The sequence below is a fragment of the Artemia sp. Qi Xiang Cuo genome, unplaced genomic scaffold, assembly GCF_049724085.1.
Source record: "Artemia sp. Qi Xiang Cuo unplaced genomic scaffold, ASM4972408v1 HiC_scaffold_2954, whole genome shotgun sequence".
NCBI classification, from domain to species: Eukaryota; Metazoa; Arthropoda; class Branchiopoda; order Anostraca; family Artemiidae; genus Artemia; species Artemia sp. Qi Xiang Cuo.
Window position 1 is genome coordinate 2,117,512 of NW_028300808.1, and position 25,702 is coordinate 2,143,213.

Genomic DNA, 25,702 nt, shown 5'->3' on the forward strand with positions numbered 1-25,702 from the left:
AGACTCCAAACAATTCACGCCAGAGTGCCATTATTTGACTGCCCCTTTGACACCTCCTTCATCATTCATAAGACATTTTCAGACGTTTCATGTTAAAAATTACACATTCAATCCCTTGATTCAAGTTTTTCACGATGCAACCTTATCATAATAACCTCCAAAACATCCCCACATCACCACAGCAATATACACCTTCCATCCACATGGCACACCCCTTCATCCTCCTTAGGACATTTTCAATCTTTTTCACTCCGAAAATAAGCTTGTGAATCTAAATTAAACAACATATTTTTTTGAAAAGCAAAACTCGGCATTTCATGGCTAGAACGTGACACTCCAAGCAATTCACGCCACAGTGCCATTATTTGAATGCCTCTCTGGCACCTCCTTCATCCTTCCTAAGACATTTTAAGACATTACATGTTAAAAATTACACATTCAATCCGATGATTCAAGATTTCACGGGGCAAGCCTATCACGACGGTCCCCCACTGTATTACCGTACACGCCTACCATCCACTTGGCACAGACCGCTCATCACCCGCTAGGACATTTTTAACCTTTTCACCCCGAAAACAAGCTTTTGCGTCTAAATTAAACACTATATTATTTTTAACAACAGAGATTGGCTTCCTGAGGAGTGACAAGTTTTTTCTTAATACGATCAAGAATTTTACTCAATAACATAAAATTGTTCATTGAACTAACATTTACTTTTTAATAGGAACAAAATTCAGAAGAGAACTTGAACTTTTTCTTCTTTGAAAAATTCAGAACTAAAGTGTAACTTCAGCTAACTACATAAAAGTTAACTACGTTTAAGCTTGGTTCATTTAGCTTAGGTTAGCATGAGCGGTAATGCTAACCTAATCTAAATTAACCTACCTTAAACATAGTTAACTGAAGTTACACTTCAGTTCTGAATTTTTCAATGAATAAAAAAATTCAAGTTCTCTTCTGAACTTTTCAAATAAGAGCAGAAATAAAAGTTTGATTCAGAATTTTTCCAAAGAAAAGAAAAAAATTACACTTCAGTTCTGAGTCTTCCTACAGAAGAAGAAGTTCAACTTAAGTTCAGAATTTTCTCAACGAAGAGAAAGAAAAAAGTTCAAGTTCTCTTCTAAATTGTCTCATGGAAGAGACAAAAAAGTAACATTTTGATCCCGAATTTTTCCAACGAATAGAATTAGATTCAGTTCAATTCTGGATTTTCTCAATGAAGAAAAAGAAGTCTCACTTCACTTCTGAATTTTCAGTATAATACAGAAAAGTTATACTTCGATTCAGAATTTTTCGAAAGAAGAGAGAAATTTCCACTTTCATTCTGAGTTTTCTCAAAGAAGTGAAGAGAATTTCAAGTTTTCTTCTGAATTTTTCCAGAGAAGAGAAAATAGCTAATGTTCAATTTTGAATTATTTCCAAATAGATAAAATATTGAAATTCGACTCTGAATTTATTCTTAAAGAAGAACAAGTTCCACTTTAGTTTGGAATTTTCTCAACGAAGAGAAAAAAAATTCTCTTCTGAATTTTCTCATAGAACAAAAATAAGGCTCACTTCACTCCTGAATTTTTGTTAGAACATAGAAAAAGTTATGCTTCGATTCTGAATATTTTTCAAAGAAGAGAGAAAGTTCCACTTTAATTCTGAGTCCTCTCAAAGAAGTGAAGAAAAGTCCAAGTTCTCTTCTGAATTTTTCCATTGATGAGAAAATTGCTAATTTTCAATTGTGAATTTTTTTCCAATGAAAAGAAAAAATGTTGAACCTCGACTCTGAATTTTTCTGAGATAAAAGAAAAAAGTTCCAATTTAATTCTGAATTATTTTCAAAGAAGAGCGAAACTTCTACTTTCATTCTGAGTTTTCTCAAAAATGAGAAAGAGTTAAACTTTGATTCTGAATATTCTTAAAGAAAAAAATTCAGGTTCTACTCCTGTTTATTCTATAGAAGAGAAAAAAAGTGTACTCCGGTTCCGGATTTTGTTCCTGAGAAGAGAAAAAGCTACAGTTCGATTCTGAATCTTTCCGAGAGAAGAGAAAAAAGCTCCACTTTAATACTAAATTTTCTCAATGAAGAGAAGAAGTTCTAGTTTTATTCTGAATTTTTTCAACGACGAGAAAGAAGTCTCAATTTGTAGGAATGATTTTGGGATATGACTGAACTTTTGTATTCTATAAGAAGAATACAATACAATTTTACTTCTATGTAAAAAAATTTTACTATTGAGTAAAACTTTAGTTAGTACTAAGAAAATCTTGTTACTTCTAAGGAAAAATTTGTTAGTGTCAATATAGTCTTATTACCTCTAAGAAAAATAAAAACTTGTTACCATTAACTGAAAATTGTTACTTATAAGAGAAATTCGTTATCTTTGACAGAAAATATGCTGCCATTAGGAAAAATTTGTTACTATTAAGAAGAACTTCTACGAAAAATTTTTTAGTATTAGGTAAATCTTTTGTTATAATTAAGGAAAAAACTGGTAACTTCTAAGAAAAATTTGTTAGATTTAAGAAAAAATTGCTACTACTAAGAGAAACTTGTTACCATTAACAGAAAATTTTTACTTCTAAGATAAATTTTTTACTTTTGACAGAAAACTTGCTGCTATTAGAAAAAATTGTTAGTATAGAATGAAATTTTTTTCGTATACAGAAAAAACTTGTTACTTCTGCGGAAAATTTTGGTAGTACTAAGTAAAACTTTGTTAGTATTAAGAAAAAACGTATTACTTGTAAGAAAAATTTTTTAGTGATAAGAAAAACTTTTTAATTCTAAGAAAAACTTGTTACCATTAACAGAAAGTCATTACTTCTAAGAGAAATGTGTTATCTTGGACGGAAAACTTGATACTTTTAGAAAAAATGTTTACTATTAAGAGAAACATGTTACTTCCAAAATAAATTTTTTTACTTTTAATAATAACATGTTACTTCTACAAAGAAATTTATGGTGTTGGGTAAAAATTTTGTTCATATTCAGAAAAAACTTGTTACTTCTTAAGAAACCAAGTTCCGATGTTCAAATAAATATAGTGTTTAATTTATATTCACAAGCTCATTTTCAGGGTGAAAAGGTTTAAAATGTCCTAGGGGGTGATGAGGGTTGTGTTCCATGTGGATGGTAGGCGTGTAATGCTGTGGTGGTGCACGGTATATTGGGGGAGCGTCGTGATAGGCTTGCCCAATGAAAAACTTGAATCATCGGATTGAATTTGTATTTTTTATCATGTAATGTCTGAAAATATCTCAAAAAAGATGTAGGAGGTGTCAGAGGGGCAGTCAAATAATTGTACTGTGGCTTGAATTGCTTGGTGTTTCACATTTTAGCAATAAAAAGCCGAGTTCCACTTTTCAAAAAAAAATAAGCGTTTAATTTAGATTCACAAGCTTATTTTCGGAGTGAAAAAGGTTGAAAATGTTCTACGGGTGATGAGGGGTTGTGCCATGTGGATCGCAGGCGTGGAATGCTGTGGTTGTGTGGGGTTGTTTTGAAGGTTATTATGATAAGGTAGCATCGTGAATGACTTTAATCAATGGATTGAATGTGTAATATTTAACATGAAACGTCTGGAAATTTCTAAGCAATAATGACGAAGGTGTTGAAAGATGTCAAATAATGGCACTATGGCGTGAGTTGCTTGGAGTGTCATGTTCTAGCAATGAAATACTGAGTTTCACTGTTCAATTCTACGTGGATGGTATGGGACAGGCTTGCTAGAAAAAACCTTAATCAGTGGGTTGAAAGCATAATTTTTAAGAAGAAATGTCTGACAAATGTCTTAGGAATAGTGATTTGATGCCCTCGTTGGATATCGTTGGAAAATAATTGGTGAGAGAATCGTTGGAAAATAATAGCAATAGAAATATATCCATTGAGGATGTGTTTAAACGATAGAAGACGCTTAAAATTTTGATGACGGGTGTCGAAGGGTGTCGCAGAGCAGTAACAGTTTGGTACTGTGGCGTGAATTGCTTGGAGTATCACGCTCTGGTAATTAAATACGAAGTTCCACTATTCTATGTCACGTGTGTGGTAGGTTGCAGGCGTGTAATGCCGTGGTGGTGGGGTGTCTTTTGGAGGTTATTATGAAAGGCTTGCGAAAAACTTGAATCAATAGATTGAAGCATAATTTTTAACAAGAAATGTCAAAATATGTCCTAGGGGTTGATGAGGGGGTTTGCCACGTGGATTCCAGGCGTGTAATGTCGCGGTGGCGGGTATCTTTTTGTGGTTACTATGAAAGGTTGGGCTTGCAAAAATACTTGGATGAATAAATTGAAAGCATACTTTTTAACAAGAAATGTCCAAAAAATGACTTAGGAATGAAGAAGGAGGTGTCAGAGGGGCAGTCAAATAATGGTACTATAATGTGAATTGCTTGAAGTGTCAAGTACTGGTAATGAAATGCCTTGTTCCGCTTTTCAAAAAATATAGTGTTTAATTTAGATTCACAGGCTTATTTTCGGTGGGAAAGGCTTGAAAATGTCCTAAAGGTTATGAGGGCGTTTGCCACGTGGATGGCTCGGGTGTAATGCTGTGGGGCTGTTGGAGTGCTTTTTGGAGCATCATGATAGACTTGCCCCGAGAAAAACTTGAATCATCGGATTGAATATGCACTTTTTAACATGAAATGTCTGAAAATGTCTTATGAATGATGAATGGTACGTCAGAAAGGCAGTTAAATAATGGCACTATGGCGTGAATTGCATGGAGTAACATGTTTTACAGCTTAAAAGTTATGGTGGAGGCGTAATAAGAATTATTTTCGTAGAGGAGGGGGAATGAAAATCTAATATGCACTCAAAGAAACGGATATTTTCATTAAAATTCCTTCAAAATATGTCTTAATACACTTTAAATTTATCTCTAATATCACTCCTCCCTCCCTAGTATTGCATGCTAGGTCCCATACCTTTCTTCTACTCACGTATGTTTTTGTTTTTTCCATTGCATAGTCTTGTCTCGAAAACATTGTATTTTTAGAAAATCCCTAATTACATATTTGCCTTGGGAACAATAATTTCTTGAAATAGAATTCTCCTTTGCGCCTTCTGATATTTTAGCCGGAAAAATGTCCCCTGGGCTGCTTGAGGGATGAGACAAAAGGAGGTTATACGAAAGTCGGGTATTCTATTGAACGAGGGGTTCAGTTAAACGGGCTCAGTTGCACGGTTATGAAAATGGGATCATTTACATCCACATCCGAAGGGTTGGGTTAAAAAGGGGTTTAGTTGAACGAGGGTTAAGTTAAATGGGGTTACAATGTATGGAGGTTGACAAACTTATGGGTATAAATGCAACTCGCCTTTCCTTTGGATTTATTGAGAGTCCAAGCTAAAAGTTAAATGTTTTTTAGAATTAGTGCAAATCTATAAGGATATTGGACCTCCTGTTTCAGAGGTAGCATTGGCGTATGGGGCGCGTTCGTTTCTAAAAAGTACAGCTAATCCTATAAAATAAACTGTTAACATAGACATTTATTTTAGCCAAAGAAAACTGTGTCCCTGCAATGGGTTTTCAAACAAATTGTGGGACAAAATTACAGTTCTAGCCAAAGGAAGACCGAAAAGCTAAAAACTATGTTTTTTTTAGAATTACTGCAAATCTATGCGGATATTGAACCTCCTGTTTTAGAGACAGCAATACCGAACGGGGTGCGTTCGTTTCTAAAAAGTGCTGCTAATCCTACAAAAAAGAACTGTTAACATAGACATTTATTTTAGTCAAAAAAGACTCTGCAATTCAAAGCAGCGTTTTCAGCCGATTGGTGGTATTAGAATTACCGCAAATCTATACGGATATTGAACCTTCTGTTTCAGATGCGGCAATAGGAAGTTACCGTATACTAGGGGAGGGTGTAGTCTGGATCCAAAGAAACGATTAATTTTCATTAAAAGCCCTCAAAATAATAAAAAAGAGCCTAAAAATTTAGCTCTAACATCAACCCTTCCTCCCTGAAAGTGCCTGCTAGGACCCCTACGTTTCTTCTATTCATGCATGTTTTTCTTTTTCCATTTGTCATGTTTTTTTTACGTTTTATTTGTTGTTTGTCGGGTTTTTTCACTGATTTTTCATTGTTTTAATAATGTTTGAAAATTTGTTTTAATTAATGGAAATTATATTTACAATAAGCATAATCCTTTAGATATATTGTTTAGGACGAGTCTTTAATGCCTAGGTGTTTACACAATTTAAGCATCCCTTCCGTCTTTCATCGTTAAAAATACATTAGGAGCAATAATGTCTGGAAATAAATATTATCCGTCTGCGCATTTTACATCAGCCATGTTACAACTGGTCATGAGGACACGGCATGCGTTTGGAATCCTGCCAAGTATGTCAAGGGATAGACAGAGGTGTGTCTTTTGACGTCACTGGAATCTCAGTTGTTAGCTATAGAAAACAGTTCTCGATACAGAATACAGGGAATGGGAGGCTAGTCCTGGCGCTTAAGGTACTATTCCATTTGAAGGAAATTGACCTTTCGAGTCCTATCGAGGACAAAGAACTAAAGAAAAAGAAAGAAAATACGTTGAACGTTTCGGCGAAATGTCAAAATAGTATTATGTGACAGTCATTTTTGATTTGTGCGCTGTCATTACGCTAGGTGCACTGTCCTTATTTAAGATATGTGCCGTCATTACGTAAGATGTGGTCCTCTATTAAGTTGTTTCTGAATTGTCATTTCATAAGATGTGCGCTGTCCTTAGGCAATGCGTATACCGTCATTACGCAACATCTGCGCTGTCGTTGCATGTGACCCACGTGTGTGCCGTGTTCAGTTATAAGCGGGGATTCCCCACTGGTCCTGGCACAAGGGTACATAAGATTGCGTCATCCATATTACACATGAGTATTTAAAACAGGGGTGTGTCGTTTGACGTCATGGAGTCCAGAGGTGTGTCATGGGAATCTTGCTTCTGAAACAAGATTGCGTCAAGAATATTACACCTGGAAATAGGGGCCGCATTTCAAAGACGTGTGACGGCTTGAGGTGCGTAGAGCTCGGTGCTAGAGTGCTAGGTGCTAGAGCACAAGCACGACGGCTTGAGGGATTACTAGCTCTATTTATCTAACTTCCTATGCTAATTCCCTATTAGTGATACTTGTTAAATATCCCGACCACACTCGAGAAGTGAAGTTAATCATATGGAAATACTGAAACGATATTGGAACACCTGGAATCCCGGGATGTCGTGGGAATCTTGCCAGCTGACCGCATCGCACAGGTGCAACGGCTTGAGGGGCTTCACTTATCTGACTTCCCATGTTACTTTCCTATCTGACCGTTTAAAGTGCGAGGGTGTGTCGTGGGAACCTTGCCAGCTGTGTTCCCTTTAATAGAAAAACCTGGAAACAGGGATATATTGCGGGAATCTTGCTAATACTGAAACACAATTGCGTCATTACAACTGGAAACAGGAGCTCTCATGAGAATCTTGACAGGGATGACGTGACGTCACAGGGCTCTCATAGGAATCGTATGGGAAAAGGGAGGGCATGTCATTAAACCTTAAATGTCTTTATTACTATTTTCATTATCGAGCTATGAGCTAGATGAATATACCGCTCGAGACCTTTTTTTATGCAGTTTTTAAATATAACCGTCGTTTTACTCGGAAAATAAATGGACCCTTTAAGATGATACCTTTTTCTTTTATTTTCTAGCATTTAGTTTGAGCCTACATTTTCTTTTACTCTAAGTTTTGGCCATAATATATTAATCCTAAAAATATAATAATTGAATGTGTGATAATTAAAGGGTACTTATGTATTGTACTGCCGACACTCAAGTTGACGCTGTGTAAAGCTCGAGAACGAACCAGTTTTATCTGTCTGTATTAAGAAACAATTTATTTTACGCTCAGTGGAAAACAAGTGGCAGGTGACAGAACACAAACAATAAGTGGAACAACAGGGACATTTTTATAAAATACAGTGTAACGAAACTTTAAATTAATATCTCAACCCTATATCCATGGGCCGTCCTTAGCAAAAATCGAAAAAAAAATAATATAAGAGAAACTCACATTAAAATTTGATCATTAAAACTGAAAAAAGTTTTTTTTAAATTTTAAAAACAGCCCTAGCATCATTATTTTCGTCACTATTTATGTGATAGAACACATTGGAAATATATAATTTGTGCTATATATTTGCACGTTAATTAGGGGAGGGCTGGGAGTTGGGTTGGTTTAGGTCAGGTTACTAACACCCACCAACCCCTAATGTGAAAAAATATTGTCCAAATGTTTTCTAAAGTATTATATTTTCATTATATTTTAGAATTTTTGATTATGATTAACCTTACTTCATTTCTTGAGTGTTGGCAGTATAATACATAAGTACCGATTAAAGGAATTGATATTTTTGCTAAAAATACCACCATGTAAAAATATATTGAATTATGCTTTATTTGGTATGTAAAAATTAAGTACTTTTCTTTTTTCTAAACGATAAAACAAAGGATGTTTTGACAAGCAGCAAACGTTCCTGAAGAAGTGGCTCTCAAGTGGAGTTCTCTGAGACTACTGCAGTTTATAGTATAATATGAGCTTCCAGACTCTATTCCTAATCAAACTTTAGCATAAAGGTTTTACCTGACATTATGTGTCTCATTTTTTTCTTGCGAGAGGAGTTTTTAAGACTCAAGCTTATTAAAAGTTATTTCAGATCTACTATGAGCCAAGCTCAACTATCGAGCTTAGTCATGCTATCTATGGAAGACAGTGTAGCAAAAAGATGAGGCTCTTTCTAATTTTGCATAAAACAAAGTTAGAAAGAAGAGGTTCTGAATGAAAACATGGGTTTTAAATACATTACATTTTTTTAAATATCGTGCCAGATAAAAAAAATATACAGCCTATATATCATTCAATTACCTGGGCGTTTGAAGTCGAAGTACAAAAAAACATGGATAGGCCTATAGTAAAATACGAAATTTAGAGCTATTCTCTTATTTCCCCTTAAAACGTTTATAATAAAAGCCCCGGCCCATTTTAGACTTACTTAATGTAAGCTACGAATTAAAAGGGTGTTGTTTGATATTGTAATAATAATGTTAATATGTACAAAAATGTTGTATTTTGCTTAAATTTCTGTAAGTTATTTACATTAAAATGTTTATATTACAATGTTATACAGTAGGCAATTTACTTTTCCTTTCACTCCTTAATTTAAACATTTCAAATAGCTTTTTTAATTGTATGTTTCCACCATAAATAAATATGACTCAACAATGTTAAATGTTTTTTTTGGGGGGGAGGGAGTTGAAATTTCGCCCCGGGTGTCACAAGACATTACTACGCCACTGAACATATTTATTAAAATATTTAAGAAATTAAACAAAGTAATAAAAGACTCGATTAGATTTTGTTAGGTTCAACCATGGTATCAACTCCATTTTTATTCTTATAATGACTTGAGAAAAAACCAATGTAATTGATGGTCTTTATCATCTTTGTCTTTCGGCCAACTCTTTGTTTCAGCCCTCTGTATCTACACTAATGCACATTTTTCTCCAACACTAAATTCTATTAAAAGCCTCAATATTAACTCCCCTTACGGTTTTAACTATTTTAAACCTTTTCTAATCACTTCTTCCCACCTCGATCGAAGACATTCATATTTTTTACTCAAAAATCTATATTATCATAAATTTCAAACAACGAAATTATTTTTTGTTCATCTGATTTTGCAAACCTGCACAACCCTCCTTCACTCCCACTCTATTCACATTCTCACAGTTTGATGACAGACAAATGTAGTTGAAGGTTCTTTTTATCGTACGTTTTATTTTTGTTTCTTTTTGTCTTTCTTGTTTTGTTTTTTAATGTTTTTCCCAGGACCGAGAAGCTTAACGGTAAAAAAAAATCATTATAGAAAAAAAGGGTGCTAGAAAAAGAGGGATTTTTTTTTTAATTTCTTTGTCCGAATTACCTTTAGTTTTATCATGATTAATCTTTTTAACTCCTCAAGATTGGGCCTAAGGATACGGAGCTAAAATCAAACTGGTAATTTTTTTTATTTTATCATAAGTATCATTGTTTTTATCATAGATTCCAGATAAACAAAATTATCGTGTAATTTTTGGCAATTTATGTTGTTTGGTGGTAATATTTTAGTCTTTAGAGCACAAAAAAGTACAGAAATATAAAAAATTCAGAACCTACTGTCCACGGAGCCTTCTCAGGGCTTTTTGGGCATCATCCACCCTTCCTTTCTTCAGAAGCCAAACAGGAGACTCAGGATGAAACCACATTGACAAATATGCAATCGGAAATGCAAGCTCACAAAGTGTTAGAACCCTCCAATCAACAAATGCCCCAATGACGTAGCAGACAAGTATTCCGAGTGCAAGAGCGACGGAAGGAAGGCTTGAAACGGCTCCTCGGAGTTCTGGTGTAGCAATTTCACTGGTCTAAGGTAAGAAAACGTCTTTTCTTGTATTTTTCGGGTATTCTATGTCTTTTTTACTACTTTTTTTTATTTTTTTTTGTGGCACAATAAGACCCCCATGCTTAAGCTGAAAGTAATAGTCAACTAATTTGTTAGTAATTTTTTCAGTAGTTTGACAAGAAAAAAATTGCTAGTAGGAGTGGGATAAAGTAAAAAAAAAAAAAAAAAAAAAAAAAAAAAAAAAAATCTAGATGGGCTATTGAAAGAATTTTGCAAATAGAGAAAATTGAAAGAGACATGCTCTGGCCAAAATTGACTATTTGGAGCTTTTTAGGTGTTCCGATGTAATTTTGGAGTTTCAGATACGGCAAAGGAAACCGTTTATTCCCATAACCATGGTCTTGTCTGGTATATTGTTGATTATATTTTTCTCTTGTGTTTTGTTATTATTGTTATTCCCCTCCCTCTTATAAGACTACATATGTGGATTATAAATAAATTAATTAATTAATTAGGAGGATTAAACGAAAATGAAAGAAAAACTTATAATATTAATTAGGAAAAATTGAAAAAGAAGAATCTGAAAATAAGGAACTGCTCCCCGTGTTGATGCTGCAACAGACATCTACTTAAATTGAGGAGTATTATAATATGAGTGTTCAATTCCAAGGAAAATAGAAAATTATATACTCGATGGAAATATGAATCAAATTAGATGCTAAATTTTCATACAAGTCTAGGTGACTCTTTTTACTCAATTTAATACATTTTTCATTAAGAAGATACAACAAATGTGAATATGGTTTTTGATTTAACCATTGTTTCCAGTAATTCATAAAATAACAATAAAAGCAAAACAAAAGCCTTTAATGATAGTTGAAATAAATAATTATTTCTTCAAAATTAAAATTTTCATTGAAGTATTTATTCACGATAAAAAAATTCGGCATTTGATTGCTAATCAAAACCTTAGGATGGATTTTGCTACATTTTATTCAAAATTGTTTTAGAAATCCTACATTTTAAAAAATGCATGAAGCTTCTCATCAAAGGGCTTGAAATATCCATTGAAGTTTCAAGACTCAAATTCTATAAATATTCTTGAAAAATTCTAGATTGTTTACAAATCAGTATCAAAATTGTGATCAAGGGCTTTACAATATGCAATGTACTTAAATTTCACAACTTATATTGTTATCTATTATAATTGTATATCTCCTGAAACCTAAAACGACATTCTTTAATATTTAGATTTGAGTACAGTTTATTTTTACTTGATGAAAAATTCCACTTCCTAAAAAAAAAAAAATTTTAAAATTGCGATCAAAGGCCTTAAAATATACCTGAAAAATTTTAAGACTCTAATTTTTTTTCATTTATATTAGTTGTGACCAAGGGCTTTACAATATACATTGTACTTAAATTTCACAATTTATATTAGTACCAATTATAATTGTATATTTTCTGAAAACTAAAACGTCATTCTTTAATATTTAGATGTTACTACAAATTTATTTTTAAATTGATAGAAAAATTACACATTCTTAAAAGAAAAAATTGAAAATTGACATCAAAAGCCTTAAAATATACATGAAAAACTTTAAGACTCAAATGTTATAGTTTATATAAGTATTAACCGCGATGGATATATTTTCCGATACCTGAGGCATCTTTCTTAATGTTTAGATATATCAAAAAGTATATTACCTCTTTTAAGTTTAATTTATACCCAATTAAAACAATTTACCGTTACATAGGCCATAGTGGATTCTTTTTTAATTTCTTCTTTCAAAGATGGATTGAAACCAAGTTTGAATTAGTTTTAAAAGTTTGGTTTTATTTAGGTGATTGGGAGTATATTAAAAAGAGTGTTTCAAACGGTTTAAGAATGGAGTCAAATCTTCAAAGATATGTTAAAAAGTTTAAATCTTCATCCTTTATTTTGGTCTTCATTAATATATGCTTAATGTCCACTACAAACCAAGATATTAATACTTAAAATTAGTACATGAGACGTATTTGAATATGAGAAATATATATATATATATATATATATATATATATATATATATATATATATATATATATATATATATATATATATATATATATATATATATATATTATTTTGAGTTGCACCATCTTAAAGGGCATAATCCATACATAAGCCTCTTTGCATGGAATCTACTTATTTTCTTTGAAAAAATTAAAAGCCATGAATTAAAATTAAAACTGAAACATTGAAAAAAATTGAAAATTGAATTCAAAATAAAAAAGAATGAGTTTTTATTGAATTGAAATAATAAAATTGAAAAAAAAATTAAGAGCCATATGAGCTGTTGTACAGATTTGAATTCGGTGGAACGAATGAAGGAAGAACTGATCCTTAAATGAATAGAATAAAATAATTATATGCAAATTTACAAAAAAGTAGAAATTACTCTTCAGACGAGGGTGGAGGATAGATTCCGTCCCATCAACCCGTTTTTTAATCTAAAGGTCTGCTTAAGGTTTATTGAAAACACAAAAACATTCTCAAACGTGTTCTTTTTATACTAGTATTTTAAGAATAAATTTTCTCAATCAAATTTGCATACTTTTAGTAGTATGTAGTCTCTTAGTACGACATATCTTCAACCAAAGAAGCCATAGTTGAAGTGCTTTAAAACACACTACTTAAATAAAACTCTGGTATATATAAGTTTATTTACCAACAGGTAGTTATTTTTCAGATAAATTCTAAGATGTACTTAGTAATTTTTCTATCATAAACAATTTTTGTGGATTGGTTTTTTAATTCATGTATTTTAACCATTTGGTTAAAAGTATTATAAAGTATACATTATAAAATGTATTTAACCATTTGGTTAACCATTTGGTTTTAGGGAAATAAATTTTAATTGTCTAAGACGGTTTCATAATTAAATTTTGTATGCAGAACAGCCAAATTAGTTAGCACTCATCATTTTTTTTTTTTTTTTTAATGTTTTCCCCAGGACCGAGAAGTTTAACAACAACAAAAATCATTATAGAAAAAACATGGTGCTAGAAAAAGAGGGATAAGTGTTTTAATTTCTTATTCAGAAATGCCTTTAATTTTATTATAATTAATCTTTTTAACTCCTCAAGATTGAGTCTGTAGTATAAGAAGCAAAAAAAAAACTAATTACATTTTTTAAATTTTTACAAATATTCGTTTGAAAACTTTTCCGAAATAGTGGATTTCTCTAAAATTTAATACTTATAAACGACATAATAATTTATTACAAAACCAAATTAAACATTTATCGGTTAAAGAAACAAAATTTTACAATTTAGATAAAAGTTCAATAGTGGATTAAAAAATATTATGATAATAGTTCTCTCCCTCATGTATTTATACTAAAACATAAAACTCAAAACTTCAAATTTTAAAAACAATTACGCAAAAACTGTTGGTATTAATAAACTCTAATTTCATTTTAGAACTAAGCAAAACAAAAAAAAATTGTTTTTTAAGTAATATAAATAAAAGGTAAAAATAGCAAAAATCTATACAGAACTAACTTAAAAAAATTAATACACAAAAATTGCAGGTTATAATAACATACTAAGCGCATTCTCAAATTCGTAGTAAAAAGGTGCATTCGACCCATTTGAGCATCAAAAAGACTTTCAGGAGCCAAAAAATTCTGTTTCTCAGTATTAAAAAAAAACGAAGGAGTTTTAGTAACCTACGTAAATTTGAGATGCCATTGTAGTTGAAATGTCAACCATACCAGTGAGAATTCTACCAATGAATATTTGAGTTTGATTGGTTGTTAGAACTGTTAAAAGGTGAGTCAAAATGTAAAATGGAGAAATGAGAAGCATGGTTCCTCGTCGTCCAACATAATTCGTTGAAACGAAAGCCAAAACTGCACCAAATGTTGATCCAATGGGTATGACACTAACAGAAAACATTTAAAAATAAGTAATTGAGACTAATCATCTCGAACCAAATATTCGCAATTTAACCGCAATAAGCTTCGTTTGATTTTGTAATTTTAACCTGTTTAAAAGAAAATCAATTCTTCCCAAACTGTGTTTTTCCCGAAAAATATATTAAAACTATGATTGAGTCACATTCAAAGGAGAAATTAACTTCTTCATTGCTCAAAGAGGCTGACATTTATTTTTCTGTGAGATTTTATTCTAGAAATTTTTCACTGTAGCTAGTTTTTGTTGAAGAGATTTCACTAATCTTTTCAACCTTTTGATTAAATAAGAAAAACATCTAAAAAATTGACGCTACAACATCAACCCATACCGCAATGAACTTGTTTTAATTGCTTCGTTTACAGGGAAATATAATATAATAATTAAAAACCAGAAACAGTATATTTCATAGTTATTAGCAGTTAGCCTACCCTGTGCAAAACTTGAATGAAAACTTTTTTGAAAGTACGTCGATCCAACTTGCTGATACAACTTGCTGAATTGAAAAAAAAAAAATATCAAAAAATGAAATATACAGAAAAATTACTTATCATGCTGAGCATAAATTCAATAATAAAATGTGGCTATAAGAAAATACTGACTTCTTGACAATCAGGATTATCAATATACGAACTTTTCAAATGAACTGGCAAAATAATTCCATAGCTCGTTTTATTTTGTTCCTTAAAAAAATTAATGGCTGAAAAAATTGCCAACCTGGACTCTCGAAGATCAGTACTGCTTTAAATTCGTTGAAGTAAGGATTCTGGGAATGTTTACATTCTAATTAGAGTTTAAAAGATCGCATATTATTGTAAATGTCGTTTTGCTTCCATGAAATTTTTTCTGAGGACGGCTCTTAGATATAGAACCAAAATAATTATTTTCTGTTGAAAAATTTGTTGTTTATTTAATTCTAACATCCTTTTGACTCCTCATAAAAAATCTATTCATACCTAAAAACCATTATTTTCAAAGATTTTTCTTAGATTGATTTTTTAAGATATTTTGCCATGTTGCCACATTGGCCGCGAAAATAAATAAACAGGAATTTATGATTTTGCTTCTCAAAAAGAAGAGGCAAAATTCCACTTGGGCTTGAGTAAGTTTTACTGTCTCAGAAATTCCCCATTTTTTCACATACTGTTTATTTTTATGATGGAAAAGCAGTGGAGCCTTCGCCATTATTTAGAGTGAACTTAGTTTTGAAGGAGTTACTCCTTACTAGGATTCTATTTTGTATCATTATGAATTATGACTCTGTTGCCAAAAAGGATGGGATTTTGTGAAAATTATATCTTACTTTAACCCAGTAGTTTTCAAATCTTAGAATAGGCACTAGAACTTTCACTTCCAAATAGAAAGAGATCCCTCCCAAGTTTCTACCTCCACCCTTTCTATACGAAGCGGCTGGTGGGAAAAAATAAGATATGGAAGCCACATTGTCCATTGCTAAATGCTACGAAATGGAGGAATATGATTGTTATTTATAAAACCATAACTAAAGTGGTATTTTCTACTCATCCTCATTTTCTTATATCTTAAATGATCTACAATAGATTATGGCAGAGTTTTTTTTTTTTTATTTTTTTTTTTTTAATACTTAGGAAAAAAGTTCTTGTGTGAAGCAAAAAGAATTTTTTCTCACTTTGTTGTAAAACTATGAAAATTTTCATTTAAGAGCATTTTCAATTATCAACATTTTATTTAGCTTTGAGTGCGAAGATATAGCTTTATTATTATTTATTATTATAATTGAAAGAACATTTTTAATTATGAACATTTCATTTAGTTTTGAGTGTGAAGATATAGCTTTATTTACTATTTTGACATAGTTTATGCTGCCTTACCTATCCAGTCTAGATCAGTTGCTGTTGCATTTACGCTTAAATCGTCCCGAATACTGGGACCTGCTGGAGATCCCCAACCGTCGTCATATCCCAGAGCAAAAGAGCCAACTGAAGCACAAGCAGCGACGAAAAACTGGAATTATAATAGAATCGGTTAATAAGGATAGAATGATACTAACTTTTGCAGCCACTGTGCGTGGCAGTCAGAAAGTGGGTTTTCTGGTGAAGTAACTGAATCGAAAACCTCCGATTTTTTTCGGGGGATTTGAGAGTTGGAGAACGCTCAACGCTCAAAGAGAAAATGTATTTTGTTTTGGACGTAGCAATTTTTGAAAAAATAATCTTTATAGTGGGAATTTCACTTTTCCACATGTAACAAATTTCTCGTAGACTATTTGGGTAGTTAATCCATAAAGGCAGTAGAGTTAGGTTATATCCAATAACCCAAAAACCAGAAACACATAATCGAAGGATACTTGCCTTTTATGATAAATTTCTTTTCGTCTTTTTGTTTTGTAAAATTTGGAATTTTAAACGCATTCCGACATCCAACAGTCCAACCTGATAACAATTTCCAAGAGCAAAGTTGTCAACTTTGACTACCAATTAAATAAAATGAAAAGCTATTTTAACTGAAAGTAAGGAGCGACATTAAAACTTAAAACGTACAGAAAGTATTCTGTATATGAAAAGGGCTGTCCTATCCTCAACGCCTCACTCTTTACGCTAAAGTTTGTACTGTTTTAAAAAGTAGAGGTGTGACAAAGAGTCTAACTTTGGCGTAAAGAGGGAGGAGTCGAGGATGGGACAGCCTCTTTTTATATACGGAATAATTTCTGTACGTTTGAAGTTTTAATGTAGCTCCTTACTTTCAGTTAAAAACAACTTTTTTTTCCTTTAATTTCTGAACATTTTTCAACTAATTCAGGTTCCAGTTTAATAATGAAAAAAAAATTGCATATTAATTTTAGCAGATTTATTCCGTATATGAAGGGTTGCCCCCTCTAGAATATTTTGCTCTTTACGCTAAATCTGTTAGCACTTAAAAAAAAGAGATTCCAAACTAATGAAACAATCCCCGTGTTTAAGTAGCCACTCTTAAGAAATTGGGACCTACAGTCGAACTTTAGCGTAAAGAGCAAGGTATTCCGGAAGTGGTAATCTTTCATATATGGAATAATTTCTGTTCATTTTTCGATTAATGCCGGTAAATCTGGATCACCCTTTATGAAATATACCCCTCCCCCTCACGAAAAACTCCTCCATGGAAATCTCATCCAACGTAAAGTACATCCCCCCCGTCAAATTCCAAATTCCCTCCGGAGAGTTCCATCCTCGCTGAGAATCCCCCCTCCCACGACGATTCAGCCTCAAAAATTCTCCTTTGCATTCTTTCATTTGAATATAACTTTAATCTCTAATCGGTTTCTCGATCACTCCAGAAATACCCCATTCCATATAAATTATTTCCCGGATACCAAACACGCGGAAAATAGCACCTGGATTATTCCCCCAGAACATTTCCACATTCCACATGACAAATCTGGAAAAAAGAATGTAAGACAATTAAAAAGAATTTTGCACAGTAATTTTGTCAATCCCCTCCCCCAGCGTAACATTTCACCTGGAAAACTCATCCCCATAAAATTTCCCTACCTATCTAACACCACCCCCCGCACAACCCCCCCCCTCCAAAAAATATCTGTATACGTCCCAAAAACAAATACAATACGTAAGCACTGGGAAAATTTTATAACTTACAGGCATCTCCCCATGGCGAGTGGGGGGTCATTTTATACCTAAAGACATGATTATTTGATCTTTAAACTGTACTGACCAAAATGGCTATCCTAAAATTTTGATCAGATCATTTTGGAGAAAAATGGGCGTGGGACGGGGCCAAGTTGTCCTCCAGTTTTTTTAGACACTTAAAAGAGCAATGGAACTTTTAATTTCCGTTTCAATACACCCTCTTCCGATCTTTTAGGACTATCATTTCAATACGATCACCCCTGGGGAAAAAAACTAACAAAAAAACAAATGAACACGCATCCGTGATTTGTCTTCTGGCAAAAATCGCAAAATTCCACATTTTTGCAGATAGGTGCTTGAAGATTCTACAGTAGGGTTATCTGGTACACTGAACATGATGGTGTGATTTTCATTCAGATTCCTTTAATTTTTGGGGGTATTTCCTTCCTATATCTAAAGTAGGGCAAATTTTCTCAGGCTCGTAACTTTTGATGGGTAACAGTAAACTTGATGAATCTTACATATTTGGAATTAGCATAATAATTTGATTCTTTTGATGTATCTATTGATTTTGAAATTCCATTTTTCAGATTTTTGGGTACTATTGAGCCGAGTCATTCCTAACTTACAATTCATTACCATGATCTGTTTGACAATCATAATTTGATTGTCATTTACCATCGGATAGTAACAACTAAAGTTTTCAATGAAAAATTACTTAAAAAATTTTATTGCCAATTTTATAATCTGCTAGTTAAAAAACGATTATATTCTTAAACCATAATTTTTTTAAAATGTTGTTTGATTTCTTCAAAATTTAGAAATATTAAAATCTTATTGTTTAAAATAAACTTGATTTTGCAGATAGTACAATAAAAATTTCATAAACGGTCAAAAATTAATAATTTGTTTGCAAGGCTTATGGCTGTGTTTTCTGTAACAAATCTAGATAGGAACAATTGTCTAATTTGCAGTTTTTGGAACTGCAACAGTATAAACGATTGTCTCAAATTTAAACAATGAAAAACGCTAAATTTAAAATTTAACCTCTTTTTTCCACCAAACTTAGAGAAGGGGCATTTGATCATGTATAAGATTAATTAAGAAAAACTTTCCGAAAAGTGAGTTTTTCAAAGAAAAGTGAAGACCATTTTAAACTTAAGCTCGGCAGAAACAAGTACCTTTTGAAATTCGAACTCAAAACGAAAAAAAATTACTATTTAAGAATAAATGAAACCCAAAACAAACAGAAATTAAATAAACAATCATAGCAAAAACATATAGCAAGTAATAATATAAATCAATAAATAGATCTTAAAGCGAGTAATTATTATATTTAATATAAAAATAAATATTAAAACGAAAAAAAAATTCAGATTGAAGTATAAATGAAACTTAAAACGAACAGAAATCAAATAAACAGTCCATGCAAACAAACATACAATAGATACTAATGTATATTAATAAATAAATCTTAGAACGAGTGAAACTTGAATAAAATATATAAGTCAAGCTTGAAACGAACAAAAATCACTACAAACAAGATTTTGGTTAAGACCTCCTTTTCTCACTCTCTAATTCTAAAACCTACTGCGTCATTAGCGCTTTACTGAAAACCAATTTTATGTCAGATATTCTCTTTTGTACTTAATATTGAAAATTAACATTCAAATTATAGAAAAATTTTGTACTGAAGAGCTTTCATCAATTAATATCATTATACATCAAATATTCAGATTAATTTATTAGCTCTTTTTAAAAGTTGTTCAAGACGAATATAGTTTCACTTCAAACAAGTGTTTGGATACTGCTTCCTTTCTTAACTGTAAATAAAAACCAATAGCCTACTGTGTCATTGGCGCTTAACTGAAAAAGAATTATATTACAAACATTTTCTTTTCCAGTTCTTACAGAATTGAAAATAAAAATAAAATTACTGTGAAATAAATTCTTGACCTGAGGGATCTTTCAACATTTCATATCATTATACATCAAATATTCAATTTCATGTTGTTTATCAAACATCAAATTGACTGTTCCCTTTCCAAGACTGTTCTTTCCAAGACTGTTCAAGACGCATATAGGTTTCAGTAAAGTGCCAATGACGCAGTAGGTTTTAGACTTTTACAGTGAGAGAAAGAGGTCATACCTGAACTGTTCTTTGTAGTGATTTTTTTTGTTTCAAGCTTGATTTGCATATTCAATTTAGTTTTCACTCGTTTTAAGATTCATTTAATAATTTAAATTAATATCTATTGTATGTTTGTTTGCATTGATTGTTTATTTAATTTATGTTCGTTTTAAGTTTCATATATGCCCCTATGGCATTACTCATAACGCCTTCCTCTGGGGCCTGGCGGGTTACGTCGACACAGGCATTTTTCTTATCTGACCTTTGAACTATTTTTAAAGAAATGGCTATTATAAAAATTTTATCGGATGGGCTTGGGGAAAAAAGGGTGTTTGTGTGTGTGGGGGGGGGGGGGGCTAGTTGCCCTCGGATATATTTGGACTCCTAAAAATTGAACTGGAACTTTCAGTTTCCAATCAAATGAGCCCTCTCTGAAGTTTATACAAGCATCCCTTTCATAAGAACCAAATACGCCCCCAGAAAAACACTTACAACGCCTATCCCCCGGGCCCTAGGGGAAATTTTTTTAATCAAATTTTTGAACAATTTCCAAAACACTGGCTATCTCAAAATTTGTAGCGGAAGGGCGTGGGGGGTAAAGAGCCTGTTGGTGGGGAGGGGGATAGTTTCCCTTAATGCTCTTGACTCTTAAAAAGTGAACTAGAACTTTCCATTTCCAATCAAATGAGCCCTCTATGAAGTTTATACGAGCACAACTTTCATAAGAGCTATACATGCCCTTAGGGCATACCTTAGAACGCCTTCCCCTGGGCCCTGGGGGGTTTTAGTGACTCCGGATTTTTTTTTATCAGACCTTTCAACTATTTTTAACAAAATATCTATCTCAAAATTTTCATAAGATGGGTTTTGAAAAAGAAGGTGTGGGGAGGGGGGGGGGCTAGCTGCCCTCAGATCTCTTTTGACTATTAAAAAGTGAGCTCGAACTTTTGATTTCCAATCAAAAGAGCCCTCTCTGAAGTTTATACGAGCATCCCTTTCATTAAAACCATATATGCCCCAAGGTATAACTTACAACGCCTGCCCCCTGGCCCTGGGGGGTTTTGACGACACCTGAGTTTTTTTTATCTGACTTTTGAGCAATTTTTAACTTAATGGCTATCTTGAAACTTTTATTGGATACATTTGGGGAAAAAGAGCCGTGGGAGGGGGGCCTAGTTGCCCTCCAATCTATTTTGACTCTAAAAAAACTGAACTAGAACTTTAAGTGTATAATCAAACGAGCCATCTCAGAAATTTTAAGAGCAACACGTCAATAAGAACCACATAATCCCCCAGGGCATAACTTACAACACCTGCCCTCAGGCCCTGGGGGGCTGTGTTGACTCCGGAGTTTTTGAAATATTAAAAAAAGCTATCTCAAAGTTCTTATCGGATGGGTTCTACAAAAAAAGAGGTCAGAGGGGGGGGGGCTAGGAACCCTCCAATCTCTTTTGACTCTTAAAAAGTGAACTAGAACTTTCAATTTCCAATCAAATGAGCCCTCTCTGAAGTTTATACAAGCATCCCATCCATAAGAACCATATATGCCCCAAGGGCATAACTTATAACTTTTGCCCCTGAGGACTGTGGGGGGGGGGGAATGTCCTGCTCAAACATATAATTTCCAGAACTCTCAACTACGTTGAACAAAATGACTATATCAAAATTTTGATTGGATGTGTTTGGGGCAATAGTGGGCGTGGAAAGGGTGTTAGCTGCCTTTCAATCCCTTTCGACTATTAAAAAGGGAACTAGCCATTAAAATTTCCAATCGAATGAGCCCTTTTTGAAGCTTCTACGACAACACTTTCTATACAAATCCTTATCTGCCCCAAGGCATAACTTAAACCCCTTGGCCTGAGGGCAGTGGGGGAGGGTTGTTACCCTCAAAAACCTAAGTTTCTGAATTTTCAACTACGTTGAACAAAATGGCTATCTAAAAATTTTGATTGGATGTGTTTGGGGAAAAGGTGGGCGGGAAAGGGGGGTTAGTTTCCCTCCAATCACTTTCAACTATTAAAAAGGGCACTAGCCCTTTGAATTTCCAATCGAAAGAGTTCTTTTTGAAGTTTCTACGACGAAGCTTTCTATGAAAACCATATATGAGTAGTATCGTATTAATAGACCCTGATATGAAGGTGGTAAAAAAGGGTTAAACTGCTAACCAGTTAAGGTAGCCCCGAAGGGGTTTCTAACTCATAGGCACTTAATTATAAATTAGGAATAGCATCGTTAGCATCAATCTAAGGAAATGGTTAACGATGACAAGATGACCTTGTGACTTGACCTAGCTTTACTTCTTGGATGTGTTCTGTATAATACACAAATACCATTTCAACAGTATTGTCAATATAAAATATGCTCTAACATTGTAGTATAGTAAAAAGTTGATACTAATAGAGATGTAGATGCCAAGAAAAGAATTTTAATAACCAAAGGTCCCCTATCCCCTCAACCACCTCAACCACCAAAGGTCCCCTATCCCCAACTTCCAAGGGACCCCCTACCCATAACGGTTAGGGCCCCTTCCCCCTAGTTTTTTTGAACGATATATTTTTTTCAACTTTTTTTAAATGTCTTCGAATGAGATAAAACACACTGAAAAACATAAGAAATTCACATTTAATATTTTCCAAATTCAGAATAAGAGTTATATAGATATTTTACTCTTGACTTTTACTATTAAAAAAATATTGTTTGTAGTAACACTTTTTTTTTGGACTGAATTTTTTTTTGGACTTCGAAATTATCCAACTCTTGTTTTTACGTATCTTAAAATGACATGAAATATGCTTGCGGCTCTATCAATCGTACTCCATGCTTGCTCATAGATACAACGCGGCTTTCCCACTGGTACTCTATGGCAGGTTATCGACACTACCTAGTCTATTGGATGTATTAAATCAGTATTTTTACGCAGTGGAAGGATAAACACATTGTTCATTTCTTTAAGAAAGTGAAGATGAAGCATATTAAGAAAGTGTGTTAACATGATAGTGTTATTGTAGCATTGAATGCTGACATGGAGAAGTATTTGAACTATGAAACAAGTACAAGTGGAGATCTTATTGGGAATGTATGCTTGCATTGTCAACTTTTTTTACGTATCTTAAATTGACATGAAATATGCTTGCAGCTCCACCAATCGTACTCCATGCTTGCTCTTAGACACAACGCGGCTTTCCCACTGGTACTCTATGGGAGGTTATCGACACTAACTAGTTTATTGCATGTATTAAATCAGTATTTTTTACGCAGTGGAAAGATAAACACATAATTCTTATGTTTAAAAAAGTGCAGATGAAGCATTTTAAGAAAGGGTGTTCACATGATATTGTTATTGCAGCATTGAATACTGACATGGAGAAGTATTTTAACTATGAAACAAGTACAAGTAGAGATCTTATTGGGAATGTATGTGTTCATTGTCATGACAATAAGAAATTAAATTTCTTTGGAGTACCAAAACAATTTAACTCTTATGATGGTGGATAGGCAAGATTGAGATCTCCGGAGATGATTGCACTCAAAGAGAATGCCGACATAAAAATAATCGTCGATGATAGAAGACAACTCCTTGCTACTGTTGCTGGTAACACATTACCTACTGATACATCGTATCGTCAGATTTCGGGTATTAGCATTCAACTGAAGATCAAAAGAAGACAGGCGTACTCTTCTACTAATATCATAAATCATGTCTTGTCTACGTGCCGAAACTGTTACCTGTGTAAATATAATGTTGTAATTGACAGTGAAATTGCCGGAAAAATAAAAAGGGGCACTGGTAGAAAATATCACTAGGGAATATAAAGATGAATCAATGAAAAACAAAGTGCCAGCAAACGTTACTACAACTGATCATATAGACAATGAAAGTAATAATAGCAAAGATGAAATGCATATTGAACATGTCGGTGACACGCCAGTAAAAATTGTGTATGACTCAAAATGGAATAATGATTATTCTACTGATTACGAAATAAGAGAAGACAATAGCTACAAAATCAAGAGAGAACATGGTGAACTGTTTTATGGAACAGATTCAAAATGTCCAATGTTATTCATTGATATTAATAATGTATAATAATATATTTTTGTATTAATATCCCACATGACATTATTTCATTAAAAATATATTTTGCATTACATTGTTATATGTTTATTATTTTTAGAGTATGCTAGTATATCAAATGTTTAAAATGTCTATTAAAACATCGGGGATTAAATAAAAGGAATTTGCACACATCATATGTTGACTAGATAGGTTAACATGGAGAAGATCTAAGCATCAGAATGAATAAATTCTTTATCAACACCTTTTGTCGGGTAGATCAGGATAAAATTTATAAAATCTAAGGGTCAGAGCGAATAGCTTCTTTATCAACATACTTTACCGGATATGTCGGTCAACATTATCAAAACCTAAGTGTCAGAGTGATGAAATTCTGTATCAACATCAATTGTCAGATATGTGGGAGAAAATTGACAAAATCTAAGTATCAGAGTGAATATATTTTTTCTATCATAATCATTGTCAGATACATCGGATAAAATTGACTAAATCTAAGTATCAGATCCAATAAATTCTATATCAACATCCTTTGTCGGATATGTGGGATAACACTGTCGAAATCTATCTATTAGAGTGAATAAATTATAAATTATCATCCTTTATCAACTTCCTTTGTCTGATACATCAGATAACATTCACAAAATCTAATTATCAGAGTGAATAAATTCTTTTCATAGTCCTTTGTCGGATATGCTTGAGAAAATCTAAGTATCAGAGTGAATAAATTCTTCATCAATGTATTACGACGGGTACGTTTGATAACACTATCCAAATCTAAGAATCATAGAGAATAAATTCTTTATCAACTTATTTTGTCGGATACATCAGATAACATTCACGAAATCTAAGTATCAGATTGAATAAAATTCTTTATCAACTTCTTTCGTTTGGTACATCAGATAACAGTCACGAATTCGTAGTATCAGAGTGAATAAATTCTTTATCATCGTACTTTTTCACATATCTCTCATAAAATTAAGAAAATTGTTATCCGACGTATCCTTTTCTGGATACGTTTGATAACATTAACAAAATATAAGCATGAAAGTGAATAAATTCTTTATCAATGTCTTTTGACAGATACTTTTGGTAACACTGATAAACCTTAAGTATCAGAGTGAACAAATTCTTTATTGGCATTCTTTATCGATGACATTTCCCTGATACGTCGGATAAAATTGGCAAAATCTATGTATTAGAATGAATAAATTCTCTATCAAAATCCCTTGATGGATAGATCGGGATGAAATTTATGAAATCTAAGTATCAGAATGAATACACTCTTTATTAAAATCCTTTGCTGGAAATTTCAGTTAAAATTATCAAAACCTAGGTGCCAGAGTGATTAAATTATCCATCAACATCTATTGTCAGATACATGGAGTAACATTGACAAAATCTAAGTATTAGAATGAATACATTTTTCTATCAGCATCTTTGTCGGATAAATCGGATAAAATTGAAAAAATATAAATTACAGATTGAATAAATTCTTTATCAACATCTTTTGCCGGATACATCAGATAACATTGCCA

At 32.7% G+C, this 25,702-nt stretch overlaps 1 protein-coding gene and 1 long non-coding RNA gene across 2 annotated transcripts in view; both read right to left on the reverse strand.

Annotated features, from left to right (window-relative positions):
- The window catches only part of LOC148938370 (facilitated trehalose transporter Tret1-like), a 37,761-nt gene extending 22,217 nt beyond the window's left edge, over positions 1-15,544 (reverse strand). Inside the window, exons 1-3 of the mRNA XM_089107855.1 lie at positions 15,504-15,544; positions 14,120-14,330; positions 10,177-10,424 (exon numbers count right to left, since the gene is read on the reverse strand). Of these exons, the coding sequence (XP_088963981.1) occupies positions 10,177-10,424; positions 14,120-14,330; positions 15,504-15,544 (500 nt within the window). The remainder of the gene's footprint in view (positions 1-10,176; positions 10,425-14,119; positions 14,331-15,503) is intronic.
- Positions 15,545-16,195: 651 nt separating this feature from the next.
- LOC148938371 (uncharacterized) overlaps positions 16,196-25,702 on the reverse strand; it is a 70,909-nt gene continuing 61,402 nt past the window's right edge. The window contains exon 2 of the long non-coding RNA XR_016143705.1: positions 16,196-16,342. This is a non-coding gene — a long non-coding RNA (uncharacterized LOC148938371). The remainder of the gene's footprint in view (positions 16,343-25,702) is intronic.